This window comes from Molossus molossus, unplaced genomic scaffold (genome assembly GCF_014108415.1).
Source record: "Molossus molossus isolate mMolMol1 unplaced genomic scaffold, mMolMol1.p scaffold_m16_p_20, whole genome shotgun sequence".
Classification (NCBI taxonomy): Eukaryota; Metazoa; Chordata; class Mammalia; order Chiroptera; family Molossidae; genus Molossus; species Molossus molossus.
Window position 1 is genome coordinate 445,282 of NW_023425356.1, and position 18,864 is coordinate 464,145.

The 18,864-nt window shown below is 42.4% G+C and overlaps 4 protein-coding genes, 2 non-coding genes and 1 pseudogene across 6 annotated transcripts; 5 read left to right on the forward strand and 2 right to left on the reverse strand.

The window, feature by feature from the left end:
• Positions 1–8,391: 8,391 nt before the first annotated feature.
• LOC118637618 lies at positions 8,392–9,291 on the forward strand (annotated as a pseudogene).
• A 441-nt stretch (positions 9,292–9,732) lies between these two features.
• Positions 9,733–9,803, forward strand: TRNAG-GCC. Its single transcript has one exon. It is a non-coding gene; the product is annotated as a tRNA-Gly (tRNA).
• A 2,406-nt stretch (positions 9,804–12,209) lies between these two features.
• LOC118637186 (histone H2B type 1-C/E/F/G/I) lies at positions 12,210–12,642 on the reverse strand. Its single transcript, XM_036272384.1, has one exon. It carries the CDS (start codon positions 12,614–12,616, stop codon positions 12,236–12,238), a length of 381 nt encoding a protein of 126 aa, XP_036128277.1. The 5' UTR covers positions 12,617–12,642; the 3' UTR covers positions 12,210–12,235.
• Positions 12,643–12,923: 281 nt separating this feature from the next.
• LOC118637175 (histone H2A type 1) lies at positions 12,924–13,366 on the forward strand. The gene has a single exon (XM_036272374.1). It carries the CDS (start codon positions 12,939–12,941, stop codon positions 13,329–13,331), a length of 393 nt encoding a protein of 130 aa, XP_036128267.1. The 5' UTR covers positions 12,924–12,938; the 3' UTR covers positions 13,332–13,366.
• A 1,451-nt stretch (positions 13,367–14,817) lies between these two features.
• On the forward strand, positions 14,818–15,306 carry LOC118637167 (histone H3.1). The gene has a single exon (XM_036272365.1). The coding sequence runs from the start codon at positions 14,852–14,854 to the stop codon at positions 15,260–15,262; it is 411 nt and encodes a 136-aa protein (XP_036128258.1). The 5' UTR covers positions 14,818–14,851; the 3' UTR covers positions 15,263–15,306.
• Positions 15,307–16,835: 1,529 nt separating this feature from the next.
• LOC118638117 lies at positions 16,836–16,939 on the forward strand. Its single transcript, XR_004961072.1, has one exon. It is a non-coding gene; the product is annotated as a U6 spliceosomal RNA (small nuclear RNA).
• Positions 16,940–18,371: 1,432 nt separating this feature from the next.
• On the reverse strand, positions 18,372–18,816 carry LOC118637177 (histone H2A type 1-H). Its single transcript, XM_036272376.1, has one exon. The coding sequence runs from the start codon at positions 18,799–18,801 to the stop codon at positions 18,415–18,417; it is 387 nt and encodes a 128-aa protein (XP_036128269.1). The 5' UTR covers positions 18,802–18,816; the 3' UTR covers positions 18,372–18,414.
• Between the last annotated feature and the right edge of the window lie 48 nt (positions 18,817–18,864).

Genomic DNA, 18,864 nt, shown 5'->3' on the forward strand with positions numbered 1-18,864 from the left:
CTGCGGCTGCTGCTTTAATTCCGTAGCTGTAGGACTTCCATTCAGCTTGATTTCAGGCGGTTTTGAATGATGGTTGTTCTGTAGTTTAGTTGTAACTTTGATGTGCTTGTGGGAGGACGCAATACCGCGTTCACCTACGCCACCATCTTGACCGGAAGTCATCTTCCCTTGCTATTTTTAAGGTTCTCTCTTTGTCTTTAACCTTTTGCATTTTGATTATGATGTATCTTGTGTGAGCCTCTTTGGGTTCATCTTGTTTGGGCCTCTCTGTGCTTCCTGGACTTGTATGTATGTTTCCTTCACCAAGTTAGGAAAGTTTTCTGTCATTATGTTTTCAAATGGGTTTTCAATGTAATTGAGGTTTTTAGTGTCTTGCTCTCTCTCCTCCCCCTATGATGCAAATGTTGGTACGCTTGAAGTTGTCCCAGAGTCTCCTTACACTATTCTCATTTTTTTTAGATTCTTTTTCTTTTTCCTGTTCTGGCTGGGTGTTTTTTGCTTTCTTATATTCCAAATAGATGGTTTGCTTCTTGGCTTTACCTGCTCTACTATTGATTCCCTATAAATTATTCTTTATTTCAGTTAGTGTATCCTTCATTTCTGACTGGTCCTTTTTTATGTTGTTGGTGTGCTCACTCAGTTCCTTGGAGTTCTCACTACGTTTCTTGAACTTCTCACTAAGTTAATTGAGCATCCTTATAACCAGTGTTTTGAACTGTGCATCTAGTAGATTGCTTATCTCCATTTTGTTTAGTTTTTTTTTTTGTTTTTTTCCTGGCGTTTTGTTCTGTTCTTTCATTTGAGACATGTTTCTTTGTTTCCTCATTTTGGCTGCCTCCCTGTGTTTGTTTCTATGTATTAGGTAGAGTTTCTCTGTCTTTTACACTTTGTAGTGTGGCCTATTGTTGTAGGTGTCCTGTAGGGTCCAGTGGCCTCCCTGATCACCCCAGCTGGGCCCTCGAGGTGCACCCCTCATATGGACTGTCCACCCTTCAGTTGTAATTGAGTCGTAATTGCGGTCTTGATCTCACTTCTTTAATTTTATAATTTCGTAGTTGTAGGACTTTCATTCAGCTCAATTTCAGATGGTTCTGAAGGATGTTTGTTCTGTAGCTTAGTTGTGATTTTGATATCTCAATGAAATGGATTTTAGAACAAACAGACACATCAGTAGGTACATGCCAGAACCCAGAAGTTGGATTAATTCTTACAGAAAGAAGACCACAACTGCAAGATCAGTTGCAATTAAAATTGCCACCTAGTTAAGCTTACAATAATCCATTTCATTCACTTGACTTCTTTGTCTTATGCACAGGCCAAACAGAAAATGTAAACAAGGTCCAACACATCTTTCAAGTCTTTGATGGGAGAACTGACCTCTGGAATTCTCTCAGGAGTTGGTATTGATTTTGGATAACTACACTTTTGATAATGCACAGTTCCCAGATAATGCCCTTCCTACCATTAGGACTGTTGCTCCGTGGATCATGGAACCAATGTGGTGATTGTTCCAGGTGTTGAGTACATGTGGTCCCCACACTCAGAATCAGGGGAAAATACTGAATATTGGACTTGCAGACCCTCTGAGCCCCTATAAGATAAATTTGGACAAGAACAATATAATTAAACCAGCACAACTCTCCACACTTAATGGTTGATCAGTAGTCGAGTTCTGTGGGAGATAAAAGTTTAGTTTAGAGCTTGGACCCAATAATCCTAGAAAAGAGGGATTCCTTTCCCAAGTACAGGTGCTTAGGTAAACATCAGGAGCTCCCACTGGAGAAATATGGGAGCAATAGTGGCAGTAGGGTTCGTGGTATTATTGCATATTCAGCCTCAAGAGTTAAAGCTTCCAATCATTCAAGGGGTTCTGGGCCTAAGAACTGAAGCCACTGGGAACATGGATGAGTGTCCATGAGTCTCCATCATGATGACTCAGACCAGCTCTCTGTCAGCCTTAGAGTCTTCTAGGTTTCACAAAACAAATAAGACCTGTGTGACCAGCCCATTAATTAAGTCTTAAGGACCTAAAATCAACTGGTTACTGTTTTCAACCTGTGTGATCAAACTGTTCTTATCATCACTCTGATCCACCTGACTGACATCTTGTCATCTAGACTGCAAACACTGTGAGAGTCTATGCATCCCACTGAAATTCAGAATTCATCTCAATGCCAGCCTCTCACTTTCATCCTTAAATGACAAAGAACAGATATTGGAGCTTTTTCTAGGACACTGGCACTCTCCTCATTGTTATCAAAGTAATTCTCTTTTTTTTATTACATATATTAGCTTTTTATTCACCAGAATGCCTCACTTAGGTCCTTACCTGCACCTATGACCACAAAGCAGTCATCATTTGCCATGCCTGATGCAGCTGGACCATCAATGTAATTCTCAAAAACAACCCTTGATTCCAGGGTAGATGTAATGTCCTCTTGGCCATCTCACATTTATGAAGCAAGTGATCCAGCTGTTTAGATAAATCTATTTGCATGCTAGCAGATTTCTAGCATCTTAAATGTACTTACTGTACCCCATCATTTAGCCCCAATTTAAAATTAAGCAAATTTTAAAAAGGTCTCAGCTACTCAAACTAGAACACAAACTCCAAATCTCTGTTAATAAATCCAGATTGATAAAACCAGCCTTGTGTAAAATATTCTCCTCCCCCATGGTCTGTCTCTCTCAGAACCATTACCATACATATTTGTTCAGTTTCTAATAATAAAAATTGGCAAACTTCAGCAATCACGTAAGTAAGAAAGCCTTTTCCTCCAAGGTTCCACTGCTGCTTGTTTCTCCAGGGCACATTGTGATCTGATCCTTGGTCTGAAGGTAGTGGGGAGGTTTCATGAGTGGGAAGTGAGATGAACTGTCATCCTCTTGCAAAGTAATTGCTTCAGCCAAGATCTGTTCAGCTGACTGCTCCAGAAGACAGAGGAGAATCTGCTTCTGTCATGAGCGTCGCCATGGATTTTGAGAATTTAGATGTACAGGGTCATCTAAAACCACCCAAACGTTTCCATTCCAATTCTGTAATCACAGAACTAGCTCAAGATGGTCCTGTCCTGTTTTACAAGGTACTGAGTTGCTTTTCAGAGACAACAGCCCACGACTGCAGTTCCTGCCGCCTGATTCTCTGAGGAGAGAACTTTGACCTCTAGCTGCACACGGATCCAAAGTCTCTTTCCTCATCCACGGCACCCAAGGACCAGGACATGACTGAACGTGGAACACTTTCAGAAGGAAGGGTCTGCTGTACAGGAAGATCCGGAGCTGATGCCCCTTTACCATAAATGGCCAGCTCCAAGGTCCTCCAATTAAAACTTGACCCCTAGCCCTGGGCGGTTTGGCTCAGCGGTTAGAGCGTCGACCTGCGGTCCGGAGAGACCTGGGTTCGGTTCCCGCTAAGGGCACGTACCTCGGTTGCAGTTTGTCCCCGGCCCTGGTTGGTCGTGCGGGTGGCAGCCACTCAATGTGTCCCTTTCACATCGATGTTTCTCTTTCTCTCTCTCTCTCTCCCTCCCACTCTATCTGTACAAAAAATGGAAAAATGTCCTCGGGTGAGGATTAAAAATTTTTTAAAAAAAACAAAAAAACTTGACCCCTAAACCTTTATAACCCACCCAGAACCCTGGGTGGGGAGTTGGGGTTTTTTCTCCCAACACAAGCTGCCCCTTCACTATGTAACACTGTACAGGAAACGCCTCCTCCTCCCACTGCGCTCGGTGTCAGTATGATTAGCTGTCTGCCCAGCCTGGTGGACAAACCTTTTGCTCCGTACAGTTCTGGGGCTTCACTCTCTCCAGTTAATGTCCATTTTCATCAAAGATAAAACATTCAGGGGTTTGAACTGTTTTTACTCACATCACTTCTGACACCAAATGTGTGAGGGTTTTCCTCCAGGTCTCCAAATCTGACACCAACTGGGTGTCCCACAGTTCAATTCAACTGTGACACTAATTCAGGGTTAGCATCAGACTTCAGGTTAGGGGCTCAGTCTCACAAGGCTGCCCCCCTTCAGGTAGCAATACCTCAGGAAAACATCTTCAAGCCCTCTGTAAGAGTTATAATTCCTTATTTTAGAGGAATAAATATTTCCTATTTTATGAATATTAATTATTTAGTAAATGCCCTACCAAAGGATCTTATATTTTTTCCCCTCTTTGGCCATTATTACATTTCCACATCAAACATTATTGTGCATTTGTCACTATAGATTATGTTAGATTCCTTTCTGTGGGAAAGAGTCCCAAGACGGACAGCAGTGAGTTGGGAATATGTTTGCTTTTCAGAAGCCATGCCTTCCTCAGAAAGCCTGTAAGGCTGAGTTTCCACCAGAAATCTGAGTACCCCTTTCCTTCATTCTCATTGGCAACAGAATCCAATTCTCTTTTTGCTTCCAATCTGGTGAATATGAACAGCTTTATTATCATTATTTTCATCTATCCTTGTCTAGATTTCATAGCATAAAATGCAAACTTTCTTTGATAAGGCATTTTGTCCCCATATTGTCATTTCTTTTGTCTTACAAAAAGTTAAGGATTCAGTCCCCAGAGGAAGAATTTGCTGGGAAAATCAGTGGCCTTGAGGACAGAGCTTGGAGCTGTCCTCCCTCCTCTCCCACTGGGCGTGTGGTCAGTCACTATAAATTTTTGGGGAAGCACTTTGCAAGTCAGTGTTTGAGAGTTCTGCCAGAGACAAACAAACACCAATATTGACAGAGAAAGAACATCATACTTTTATTCATTTTTCAAAACTGGTTGGATAACAACTCTAAAAATAGCTGTTGAAGCCCCAGTTCCAATTGATATGATGCTGGAACCCCACTCTCTGGTCGTCTGTAACACTTGGTCCTCATCTTCCAGGTAACTCTCAGTGTAGACCTCATGACTTGCTCTATATACAGTATAACTAAAAGAAGTTGAATAAATTTCATTAAATCTAAATAAAATATGAAGATATTGTATCTGTGAAATTTAGATTTCTGTGAATAAATCTAAATTTGTATCTGTGAATAAAATTAACAACTAAATAAAATATAAAGATATTGTATCTGTGAAATTTAGATTATTCTTATTTGAATTCCAGTCTTCTTAGACACAAAAATAAATTGATTGATCTCCTATGTTTTAGATGGAGGTAAGTAGAATACATTTCAAAAAGGCACAAGGAGTCCCTGGCTGGCTTAGCTTAATAGTTAGAGCATTGGCCTACGTACCAAAGAGTCCAGGATTCAATTCTGGTCAAGGGTACTACCGGATCATCCGTGGCCCACCCTTATGGGGATCGTGTGGGACTCCCTCCCATTCTTTCTGAAGATACATGGGGGAAAAAAATGTGGAGGATTGGGAAAAAATTACTAAGTAAAATTTAAGTGTTCTAAGCACTCATTTCATAGACTTATATTTCAAGGCTCAGCAAAAACTAGATTATGTGCTAGAAAAAAATTGATTCAACTTCTATGAGTATTGTATATATATATACTGTATATATGTATACAGTATATATGTATTTGTAATCTCTGTGGGAAATAAGAACTTTACAACAGGTCAGTCTTAGGTTCCAGTCTTTTAAAAAAGATTTTCAAAACTGATTTTTAGAGAGAGAGGAAGGGAGAGGAAAAGAGAAACATCAATGTGAGAGCACAACATGGATCAGCTGCCTGCTGCACTGCCTTTACTTGAGATCTATCCCAAAACCTGAGCATATGCCCTGACCAGAATTCTAACCGGCAACCCTTGGTGCACAGGCTAACACCCAGCCAACGGAGCCACACTGGCCAGGGCAGGTTCTAGTCTTCATTCCAGTGCTTACCAGCTCTGGCACCTTGGGAAACTAACTTCTCTGAGCATCTACATTCAGTTTCTGCTTGCTAAATTACTCTTTCATGGTAGGAGAAAATTTTTACAAACTTTTTGTACTGCTAAGCCAATTTACAGTGTATTAGCTGTGTGGAAAATTGCTCCTATTGTTCACCCTCATACCCCAGCAAGAAGGTGGCACAGCCTCTATGTCATATCTGGAAGTCTATCTCACAGAGACCTGAGCTATTTGAGAAAAATATAACAGTAAACAGTTTTTATGCTGAAAGAAAAATATCAACCCCAAAATGTTACAGAAGATAAAACTGACATCCAAAGCTATTAACTAACTTGTCCAATTATACCAGTGACTTACTGGTAGATTTGGGACTAAAACTCTTGTTACCTCTCTTGTCTTGATGTTCTTTCCATTATATAGCTTATAAAAAGGCTCCCAAGATTCTGAGGAACCTTATCTTTTTTAGTGTTTGAGCTCAGATATGGACAGAGAAAATGCAATATAAAGATGACAGATACAAGATCAAGCAACATACAGGTTTAAAATGAATTGTTGATATGTGTTCATCTAGGCAAGTATTCTAAACTATGACTTAAAATATGCTAAGAGGATCACAGATAAAATTTAACATCTCATCAGCAGCTTTTTAAAATTCTCTCCTTTCACTAACTTCTGTTTTAACCCAGTTATGTTCCCTTTCCAATCCTCTTGGTATTTCATGTAATTAAAAGGTTCTGTTTCTCTGTCCAATTGCTTGCTACTCAAAATTAGCATAACCTTATCTTGAGATGCTGCCAATGTAGTTTTGCTCAAAACAGAGGAATTTACTCAGTGGCCTTTAAGGTATAGCCACATTTGCAAGGTAAGTAATAAGGACCTCGTCTGATGTAATTTTAGGACTTCCCGGGTTTCTGTTTGTTCTTGTTGTTAACAAATACTTTAGTCCTAACATTGTGGATATGAATAAGAATTCAAATCACTTAAAACTTCTAAAATACAACATGATACCACAACTATTTAATCTAAAGATATGCTTTTATGGGTGGATAAATAAATGAGGTTATTGGCTGCTTGGAATATGGGCGAATGTGCAAAAACAATATAAGTAGAGCAGAACATAAGAATTCAGTGCTTGGACACTTCCCAGGTTTCCTCCCCTGGGTGCTTTCTGGTCACGTCATCTTCTTTATTCCACCCCAGGGCTCCCTGTTGGAGTGATAAATGTTCTTCCCCTTGCTTGTGCCTCCATTACCTGCAGAACACAGGAGGACGTTACATAGGACAGGGTACACAAACTAACATTATAGTGATAACAAAGCAGTTTATTATTTTGTAAGTACAGACTCAGAGTGAGGGGGACAACTAGTTGAAAAAAAATTAACCGATGGCCTCCTCCTGTAATCTTCAGTGGAGAGGGCTCATCAGAGTTTGGCTGAGTTCTAGAAAGAAACACCTGCACTAGGGCCAGTCAGGAAAGGTCACTGGCCTGTGTTAGAGGAGAAAACATGGGCAGTGTCCTCAGTGACAAGATGCCTCCTGAACAATAATTTTAAGATTGTTTCATGCTTCAGTGCTACAGTGAGAGAGACCTTATATTTCACCCAAACGGGAACACTTCTGAGAAGGGAAGCTGCTCTATCAGTGCCCTGGGTACACCGAGCTGTTTCTGTCGCCCCGATTATATGAACTGGGAGATCTGTGTGGCATTTGTGCAGTTCACAGAATCTGTGTGAAATCTCTTTACTGATGCCAGCAAAAACAAACAAACAAACAAAAAAACTTTAGCCTATTTTGCCTGGTTTCTCTATTTCTTTTTTTGGTGAATAAGATACAAAATGCTCCCACATTTCATGCTTTAGAAAATCTCCCTGCAGATTTAGACTTAATTTTAAGGAAATATGAAGAATTAAAAAATAAAGAAATTTTCTATAAAAATGTGTACCCTCATGGGGATCAAAGTCTTACACTAAATCAATGCTAGTCTGAGAGTAAAATGCACAGAGGAAACTGGTGAGTGGGGAGATTTTTAGAAAAATATCTGCTTACTAAAAATCAGAACAAAAAATAGGTTAAGTTATAAAGTCTGCTTTGCTCTCACCATTTTCCAGGGGTAACACTTTTTTCTGTATTCTTCAAGGTACGTTTTAATTTATGATCACATGAACAGGGAATTTTATTGGCATTAAGGACAAATTAGAATGAACTCAAATGACAGGAACTATGTCTACATCTATCTACTAGTAGGCATCTAGGTGGAAAGAAGTGAGAACCATGCACTTATAGAACAACAATAAATCAAAGGATAAATTCTGTAAATATAAAAACTGATGATATGCTTTAAAATTTTTGAAATATATTTTGCTAATATGCTGTTACTAATATAGAATCACTTTTTAAATACTTGGAAAGATAAATATTTATTTTTTATCAATACATTTCTCACAATATTAATAAGTATCAGTTTGTAAGTTTATGCAAATTATTATAACTGACAGTCAACAAATATGCATTTATTAATTTATGGACATTTTATACTTCAGGGAACCAAGAGTTGAACCATTTAACATGAATCAGGGAAATGAGAGTGTCCCCCAGGAGTTCATCCTCTTAGGTTTCTTTAGGTGGACCATGGCTGCAGCTTCCACTCTGTGGTGTCTCTAGTTTCCTGTATCTTGACCATCTTTAGCAATCTGGCAATAATTTTCGTGTCATGTGTGGATCCCAAACTCCATACTCCCATGTATTTCTTTTTTACCAATCTTTCACTCCTGGACCTCTGCTATACCAAAAGTACAGCTCCCCAATCGCTGGTAAAGGTATGCAACTCCAGGAAGATAATCAGTCATAGCGGTTGCGTGGCCCAACTTTTCATTTCCCTGGCCTTGGTTTCCACCAATGTCTTCTCCTGGCTGCCATGGCTTCAGCAGGCTTGTAGCGATTAGTGGGCCTCTCCATTACTCAGTTATCATGCAGCCAAGGCTCTGCCTCCAGTTGGCAGCTGCCTCCTGGATTAGTGGCTTCAGCAACTCGGTAATGCAGTCCACCTTGACCCTCCAGATGCCACGCTGTGGCCACAGAAAAATGGATCACTACTGTGAAGTCCCTGCTCTGCTGAGGCTGTCCTGTGTAGACACAACAGCAAACGAGACTGAACTATTCTTTGTCAGTGTGCTATTTCTTTCTACTACCTGTGGCACTCATTCATATATCATATGCTTTTATTGTCAAGTGTTGAGAATACAGTCAGCTGGAGGTCGGCGAAAGGCATTTGAAACATGTGGCTCCCATCGGATTGCGGTGTCGCTTTTTCATGGCACTGCTATCTACAAGTATCTGCAACCACTTCCCCTTGCCTCCAAGGACCTGGGAAAGATGGTATCCCTTCTCTGTGAGATCTTCACACCCAAGCTGAACACTCTCATATACACTCTGATGATTGCAAGGGTCTTCTCAAACAAGAAATAGGAATATCCAAAATAGGTCTTGTTAAAGACTTGAAGTTTTGCATGTCATGATAATTTAATTTTCTCCAAGTTGCTTTACTTGTCACTATTAGAAAGAATATTAAGGTGATCTTCCTCAAATAAAATGTCATTAACAGAAAACATTTATTTTCTACTGTATGAATATATTCATTGCCCAAGTCCTGAGAACTGATCTATTACGATCCCCTAAAACAGTGTAACTTTAAACTATTTATAGCCCTGGGCCTCCACTCCAGAGGTGGGACCTCTAAACCTGCCCTAAAGGGGGTGTTCCTGAAGAGAAAGGAAGTATTAAGAGGTTCTACCCAATAAGACTGAATAAGTGTCTCAATATCTTCTTGAAAGAAAGTAAACTAATAGTCCAATAGAGTAACAGGAAGAAAGCACTTTTCTGAAGCCAGCACACTTCACCAGCAACTAAGCATTGGTGGTTCAGTGGTAGAATTCTCGCCTGCCACGCGGGAGGCCCGGGTTCGATTCCCGGCCAATGCATTCGCATCTTTTGTAAAAAATCTTTTCAACCATGTTGAAATGCTCTGGTTCAAAGATCGAGTGCTTTTCAAACCTGAACTTTGGCCTCCTGACACAGTCTGACAGCAGGCTGGAGTCGTTCCTGCCAGCGAGGCGCAGGCTGGTGATCGTCTGTTTTCTAACAGAAACTTCGAGTTTTTTTGCGTTCAGAATATTTGGACTCAATATATTTTGTAGGCATGTTCTGTTCGGAGCACGAATAAAATCAACAAATGGTCATTTTTAACATACATAAACAACTTTTAAAGAGAAATATAATCAAGGGATAATTTAGAAGAGAGAGCATACCAGCAGGGAGCAAAGTGGCAACGCAGAAGCCTGCTGGGCCCATACCCCAGAGATTGATGAATCAAAACTATCCTCTGTTACTTGTTGCTCAAAAAAAAAAAAAAAGCTGGAGGCTTTAGAACGTAATCCTAAACAATGTGTCTGTACCTGAGAAAATCTTATCCTGGACAAGTAAGTGGAAGAGAAATGTTCTCAGCCTAGTAGATTTTTGAGACCACACACAAAAAAAGAACAAGCCAAACCAACCAAACAAAAAAAACCCACAAGGTTCTAATTCAGAAATTTCATATGTACCCTCTAGAGAGCAGAGAATATTAACATGTCCATCTCTACTTACCATATTGCCAATGAGTAAGTTTAGAGTTTGAAAGGACTGTATTTAGCTATTTTCAGTTTTAGAAATTCAGTTAAAGGGAGTTGGGAGTATTTAAAATAATAATTCCTCCAACAAAAACATCTGCTGTTTTCCTTCTTAGCACTTATCACCATGTAGTATGTAGTATATTTGATTTATTCATTTAGTATTTTCTCCCCTGTGGAATGCAAATTCACAAGAACAAAGGTTTTTGTCTGTTTCCCCACCGTGGTTGTAGTATCTATAACACGGCCTGGCACATCTTAGTCACTGGTGATTTGGTAAACACTGTATGTTAAAAAGCCGCAATTTCTAACACACCAAACACCAGTATTCAACACTAGTCTTCACCTTTTTCTTTTACTTTTTAAAAAAATCACAGAAGAGAACAAAAAATGACAACACAGAATTGATTTACTATTTAACATCAGAACATATTGACTATAAATCTCCTTTAAAGACAAAAACACACATAAAATTAAAGTATTCAACTGTATCACCAATCCTAATATCCCTTTGTCAGGGAATTTGATGTACATCTCTCCTATTCCTATTCCTTTTTTTTCTTTTTAATGAATAATTTTTCTTTGCAAAAAGTCTGGGAACAGCTCATATTAGGTTGTCATTTAAATATCACAATGCTTGTTTTTAAAAGCATCCACTTTATGAATATCCACACAAAAAGCTTTCCATTATAATGCTGTTGATATTACATGTATTTCTCTGTGTTAATGTCCAAACATACAAGCATAGCCACTTTTATGGAATGGGCAGCTGAAGGGCTAGATTTTATTTTTAGTTGGTTCCAAAATGAAGCCAACATCTTTTTTCCACCTGGCAATAGAGGCTTTAGAAATCCTACCATTAAAATTCTTTTATTGACTTTAAAATCTTTTTACCCACATAACATACTTGCCTCAGTAAAAAAACCACAATATTCAGTTAAGGTGCTAGGTGAGGTCCTGTTCCACTTTCACTCTTTCCTACATATATGTCCCTTGCAAATTTCTATCTAAGAGGAATTTTAAAACTCAGTTCTAAGTAACAAACTTTCTGATCTCAGATCAACAGAGGCACATGTGATTAATCTAAAAGAAAAATATTGCCAAGATAAAACATTATTCGCTATTTTCTCCTGGGTCCTATTTAAGACATGAAGTTTCAGTTTGTTCTGGGAGATTGTCACCATAGATTCAGTCTCTCCTCAAAGGGGTAAACTCAGTTTACCTCCTAATCTACAAGGCACTCATGCTGTTCTCTATATGAAATTTCTCATTAGAAATAGAGGACAGATGCAGAGCGCAGGGATTCCCACACATATTGCAGCAGTCCCAATTTTATCCGCCACAGAGTATCTAGGAAAAGCACACCAGGTAATTCTATCAAATTGGAGTCCAGGGCGGGCTTTTTAAATAGTTCCGCCGCCCGCCGCACGATTGGAAACCCGGGCGTTACTTGTGTAAGCAAAAGCGATATTTTCTGTTGTGGCAGAAGGCCAAAGGGAAAGCCTCTTTCAAATGGCCTTAAAGAGCCCATACTAAATTGGCATACGCTGCACCTAATGCTTATCCAAAACTGCGTGCGGAAGTCTTTCTTAACATTGAGTCCTTTTTCTAGTTATCTTCCTCTCCCAAACCAACCCCCAACCCTCCAAAGAAAAATTAAATACAGAAAAAGTGAGCCAGCTGTTTCTGTGAAAATGTGGGTGGCTCTGAAAAGAGCCTTTGGGTTTAACAGTGGCTGAAGCACATTACTTGGAGCTGGTGTACTTGGTGACGGCCTTGGTGCCCTCGGACACGGCGTGCTTGGCCAGCTCCCCGGGCAGCAGCAGGCGCACGGCCGTCTGGATCTCCCGGGACGTGATGGTCGAGCGCTTGTTGTAATGCGCCAGGCGCGACGCCTCGCCCGCGATGCGCTCGAAGATGTCGTTGACGAACGAGTTCATGATGCCCATGGCCTTGGACGAGATGCCGGTGTCGGGGTGCACCTGCTTCAGCACCTTGTACACGTACACCGAGTAGCTCTCCTTGCGGCTGCGCTTGCGCTTCTTGCCGTCCTTCTTCTGCGCCTTGGTCACCGCCTTCTTGGAGCCCTTCTTCGGGGCGGGCGCGGACTTGGCGGGCTCGGGCATGGTCGGGAGGAACAGCCGGAGGTTCAGCTAGAACAGGAGGAACGAGCGCGCGACCGTGAGTGCTCTCTCGGTTCACAGACTCTCAAAGGAGGCGGTGAGTAAAGTCGTGTCTGACTGGTGGTGACTCCTGGAAACGTCACATGAGTATTGTCCAGTCAAAATAAGTGTATTTCAGAGCCAGAATCCCACTGGTTCAAGTGAAAGGGCTGTAACTTTTCGCCAATGGCACAGATTCACTTTCGCGCCCAGGAACGACTATAAAGAGGGTAGCTCAGGGTGACTTAACTCAGACCCAAGTCACAGCGAAGGTTTCCTATCCGTCATGTCCGGACGCGGAAAGCAGGGCGGGAAGGCGCGCGCCAAGGCCAAGACGCGCTCCTCGCGGGCCGGGCTGCAGTTCCCCGTGGGCCGCGTGCACCGCCTGCTCCGCAAGGGCAACTACGCTGAGCGGGTGGGGGCCGGCGCGCCCGTGTACCTGGCGGCGGTGCTGGAGTACCTGACGGCCGAGATCCTGGAGCTGGCGGGCAACGCGGCCCGCGACAACAAGAAGACGCGCATCATCCCGCGCCACCTGCAGCTGGCCATCCGCAACGACGAGGAGCTCAACAAGCTGCTGGGCAAAGTCACCATCGCGCAGGGCGGCGTGCTGCCCAACATCCAGGCCGTGCTGCTGCCCAAGAAGACCGAGAGCCACCACAAGGCCAAGGGCAAATGAGCTGGAACGTTAGAGTCTTTCTCAAGCTCAACCAAAGGCTCTTTTCAGAGCCACCTACGTTTTCTATAATAAGAGCTTGCATTTTCTGTGTTGTAGCAGCTACTTCAAAATGAAAAAGTAGAAACAAACTCCGAACAGACTGACAGCTGTCTGGAGTGGTTACAGGGCTGGGTGAAAAAGTTGAAAGGATTAAGCAAAAAAGCCCCAAACTCGGACACAAAACAGTATGGTGATTGTCAGAGGCAAAAAGGATGGGGGAAGGTAGAAGAGATGGTGACTTGACTTGGGGTGGTGAACACATACAATATTATGTTTTATAGGGTTGCACACCTGAGACAACCCTATTAACAATGTTACCCCAATAAATTAAAAATATATATATTTACCGTAATCCCTCAGTCTACCAGTAGATGTCCGTGTAAACGCGCCTAGTAACGCGAAAGTAACCGACGAAAACAAAAGTTACCGCGGAGTAAAGCGGATACAAAAATACTCACCACCAGGTAGCTAAGGGGTTGAGTGCCGCAGGCCCTCAAGGCTGAACCAAGAGAAAAACTTAATGGGAAGAACAAGGTGAACATTTAAATGCAAAGCTAGTTAGTGACCGGACAGGGCAATAAGCCCTCCAGTCTCTTCTTGTTCGACAGTTGTTTGCATCTTAGTAGGACACTTGCGACTCGTCCACCTCCAACTCTGCTGGGCCTTAGTCGAATGTTAATAGGAAAACAATACGGTGTGCCCTGGAGTCCTGTCCTTTAGGCAGAGCACAGGGTCCAGCGTGACTTTAAAAAGGCACACAGCAATCTTTGTACCACTCACACATTTGAGGATATTTTCCCTTAACCCCATTTTACACAAATCTCAGTATTGTAAAACGTAGTAAAATGCTTATGTGAGAATGCTTTGTAAAAAGTAAATGTTAATGTAGCTAAAATATCAAATGTGAAACTGAATTAAACAGACATTTAGAAAAAGCCTATAAAAACATTTTTAGATCTCTTAAGTTTACATAGAGAAATTAAGGAAGACGTGAATTTAGTCTTCCTAAATGAATGAGGCTGAAAAACCACTTGGCCAATCCCATGTAGCGCGCGAGTTTTCAAAAAGATCAAAGGGAAACCAGTTTCAGGGGCCAAAATTTAAAATTTTTATTCAGCAAATAAGATACTACCATTGTAATATTTACATTAAATCCTGCGGAGAAAAGCCAAGGAACATTGTGAAGAAAAGGCGTAAAGACGGTAGGAGGCTAAAAGGGGTAGAAAACAGCCGCTGTTGAAAGGGTGGGTGGGAGAAAAAGGTAATTTCCGGTCTAAAAGCCGGAAGACTGCTGAGATCAGAAAGTGGACCCAGCTTCCAATAACTTCACCGCGAGCCTTGATAGGCAGATGCCTGGTTCAATCAGAATGGGACTCCCCGTATAACTAGATATGTGTATATATATATATATGTGTGTGTGTCTCCCGGTTGAGGGCACAAGCTGTATTCTTCCACCAGCTCACAACTTCGGAGTGTTCAGGATGGCTCGGACCAAGCAGACGGCTCGCAAGTCCACGGGCGGGAAGGCGCCGCGCAAGCAGCTGGCCACCAAAGCCGCCCGCAAGAGCGCGCCGGCCACCGGCGGCGTGAAGAAGCCGCACCGCTACCGGCCCGGCACGGTGGCCCTGCGCGAGATCCGCCGCTACCAGAAGTCCACCGAGCTGCTGATCCGCAAGCTGCCCTTCCAGCGCCTGGTGCGCGAGATCGCGCAGGACTTCAAGACCGACCTGCGCTTCCAGAGCTCGGCCGTCATGGCTCTGCAGGAGGCGTGCGAGGCCTACCTGGTGGGGCTGTTCGAGGACACCAACCTGTGCGCCATCCACGCCAAGCGCGTCACCATCATGCCCAAGGACATCCAGCTCGCGCGCCGCATTCGCGGGGAGAGGGCGTGAGCTTATTAGCGAGTTGTATTCTTGCATCCAAAGGCTCTTTTCAGAGCCACTTTCATCTTCACTGGCAGTGGCTGTTACACTACTGGGTTGGGTGTTAAAAACGCAAGCTTGGTGCACAATTGTCGAAAACATGGAAGGGATACTGGGGGGTCCCTCCCAAATTTATAGATATCTAATTTTCAAGCCAAGTAGATGTAAAAATTGGCTTCAAAAGCAGTGTTTCCTTTATAGCAGCCATTTGGGAAACTTACTTAGGTTTCTCAACAGCAGTTTAAAAGCCAACAATGTCTCTGCGGAGATCAAGTCACCACTGAGACCCTTGAGTAATCCACATGTAAACAAAGGGGAATTTACCCAGGAAAGGAACTCTGCCCACCCGGTGACATAGGGTTCGGAGCATAGATACAGGCACCTCCGTTCCCTGCTTCCAATATTCACAACCTGGCAGAAGAGCTTTGCTTCACTTTGTTTTCTGTCTCCACCGCACAGGGAAAGGCACCTTGCACATTCTTATTGTCCCATGAAGAGCTGACTGATTTGAATTCTCCAGGTCCCTAAAAAGAGCACATCTAGGTTAAGTTGGGCTATTTGTATTTTGCCTAGCATCTAGCATTAGTGTGCAGACCTCAGCTTTTTTTTCTGAAACTCAATTTTTCTTTTACAGTTCCGTAAAACAAACTAAAACATAAATTTGGCTGAAATTAGCTCTGTCGAGAAAATGGGCTAGTGTTCAGGTAGATCTTTTCTGTTTTTATGAGAATTGCGTTTCTCGGTTGTTCAGCTGTACCACTTGGTAACTCTATATGATAAAGCTCTAAAATGTTTTCTTCACACCCATTCCAAGATTTGATATAAAATTAGCAAATTCACCCTCTGGCTTTTCTTAGCTTCCAGGAGCCTGGTAGTGCAGACATGTATGAGCCCTGAAGACCTGGTTGCTGAGTCCTGGAAGCCAATCTGCTGACATCCTGGTGACCACCCTGATCATTTGGGGCAGTGATACCTCCCAGCCCACCTGAGACCATTAGTCAGGAAGGGCTCGCGACAGAGATGGTCTGTTTATACTAACCAATAGTCTTGCTTGGAAGGGCACCGTCTTCTGGAGATGTGCAGTCAATATAATTCTCCAAATTAATCTTTCCGTTCTCATTATATGAAGATTTTATTCAGGGGCAGCAAGTAGTTCTAGTTATGTGGACATTTCTAATTAAATGGACAGTGATACTCCATGTCTCTCAAAACACTCCATGTGCTGAACAATGGTCTGGCAGCCTCACACCTAAGCTCCTGGACTTTAAACACACTTTCATCAAGCCACACAAGGACTTTTGCTCTATGAAAGGCACACAGAATTAAACATTCAGCTACACCAGGCCATTTGGCTCATGCTAAATGGGCAGATGGTGTTCCAAGTACTAAGATAAGAGGTCATGGAAGAAGTGAAAATTATTAGTCTGGCATATTCAAACTGAGTTTCCTGGAGAGCCATGAGAATTTCAGAAAATAGTAGATGAATATGCATGTCTGAACTCAGGAGATAAGTCTGGATGGACATAAAGACTTGGGAGTCATTGTGCTTGCATCAGCAGCACACACACTAAGATTGGAAGGATACAGTGATCAGCATGGCCCCTGGGCAAGGATGACATGCAAACTCATAGTGTCCCACATTTTTTTAGAGCATTATGTTAAGAGAAATAAACCAGTCAGAGAAAGCCAAGTACTATATGATTTCACTTATAAGTGGAATTTAATGTACAAAATAAATTAACAAACAAAATGGAAACAGACTCATAGATCGAGAACAGACTGACAGTCATCAGAGGGGCAGGGGGTTGTGGGGGGGGCTGGGTGAAAAAGGTGAAGGGATTAAAATAAAAAGATTTGTGAGTCATTAGTATATAAAAGTATTTAAAGCAAAGGAGTGGCCTACAGATCCCTTCTGGCTCCTTCCTACTTCTTTTTAACCTCTGTCTTAGATCCAGTATCCAACTTCTTATCATTCCCATTCACACATCACAAGCCCTGGGTCTGGTGATGGTCATTTTGTGCTGGAATTCCTATACTTTCCTCCAATTCCCAATTCCCTTTTTTCCTCAGCCCAGAGGATACCTCTCACAGATCTGAGTCCTCCTGTATGCTCGCCTAATATCCTGTGTCTACTTTTCTTGCTAAATTGTGCTTTATTTGCTTTTGTGTTAATCTCCATTACACTTTCTTAAGAATAGGCAGTGTCTCACTAATGTATTCTTAACACATGATACCTAAGGGTAAGTAAATATTTGTTGAAAGCATAAGTGCATTATAATTTAATAAAAGAGGAAACAAAGCAGAAAATAAAAATAAAAGAAGTAGTCTCCTGCATTTCTTGAAATGGCAAACTTGTAAGTGGCCTAATTGTTCCAATCCTTTCCAAGGCCTAGAATAAAGGAGCTTGCTATGCTCGTATAGAAATGAGAAACATGTCAGAATCATTGACCTCTCTATGCTCAAAATAGTCTCAGACTTTCAGAGAGAAGTTTGTTGATATTTTTTCAAACTGTAGGTCTCCACCATCACTTCTCTTGGAATCCACTTATTAGCATCTAGTAGTCATTGTTATGAAACATGGTCATCTAGCATGGCATGTGGTAATAAATGTGCTAAGTAGTAATGTGAATTACTCAAGTGCTTTTAGTAAACACATTCAAGACAATTATTTGTTAAAGGTTCAGTATTTGCTATCTTCCTGCCGACATACTGTGTGTCCGTGGAAACCATTTCCATATGACCCCTCAAGAGATGGTTGAATTTAATGAAAGCTGCCACTTACGCTACAGCTAATTTCCAGTAGGAACAAGGGTGACATTAAATAAACTTCGTGATCTTCTAGATTCACTGTGACCTTTTAAATTATAGCCTGTTTAGAGCAAGTAAATCCATTTATCCTTTTCCAAAGGTTCCTGCATGTCAATTCTGAAACGTAGACAAGGGGAAACAGATAAGACTCAAACCTCACTTAGAAGTCTAAGTACTGTGTCGTGTCACAAATTATACTTAGCAAAGCAGAGGTAAAGGTGATTAAAGAGGAAATGAAGTCGTGCTACCTTTTCAGTGACTAGAGGAGTGGCTCTGAAAAGAGCCTTTGTTTACTTGATTTTCAAACTTGGACCTTACTTGGCCTTGTGGTGGCTCTCGGTCTTCTTGGGCAGCAGCACGGCCTGGATGTTGGGCAGCACGCCGCCCTGCGCGATGGTGACTTTGCCCAGCAGCTTGTTGAGCTCCTCGTCGTTGCGGATGGCCAGCTGCAGGTGGCGCGGGATGATGCGCGTCTTCTTGTTGTCGCGGGCCGCGTTGCCCGCCAGCTCCAGGATCTCGGCCGTCAGGTACTCCAGCACCGCCGCCAGGTACACGGGCGCGCCGGCCCCCACCCGCTCGGCGTAGTTGCCCTTGCGGAGCAGGCGGTGCACGCGGCCCACGGGGAACTGCAGCCCGGCCCGCGAGGAGCGCGTCTTGGCCTTGGCGCGCGCCTTCCCGCCCTGCTTTCCGCGTCCGGACATGACGGATAGGAAACCTTCGCTGTGACTTGGGTCTGAGTTAAGTCACCCTGAGCTACCCTCTTT

Coding starts and splice junctions, on each gene's coding strand:
- LOC118637186 (XM_036272384.1), bottom strand. CDS start 12,616: ATGCCCGAGCCCGCCAAGTCCGCGCCCGCCCCGAAGAAGGGCTCCAAG.
- LOC118637175 (XM_036272374.1), top strand. CDS start 12,939: ATGTCCGGACGCGGAAAGCAGGGCGGGAAGGCGCGCGCCAAGGCCAAG.
- LOC118637167 (XM_036272365.1), top strand. CDS start 14,852: ATGGCTCGGACCAAGCAGACGGCTCGCAAGTCCACGGGCGGGAAGGCG.
- LOC118637177 (XM_036272376.1), bottom strand. CDS start 18,801: ATGTCCGGACGCGGAAAGCAGGGCGGGAAGGCGCGCGCCAAGGCCAAG.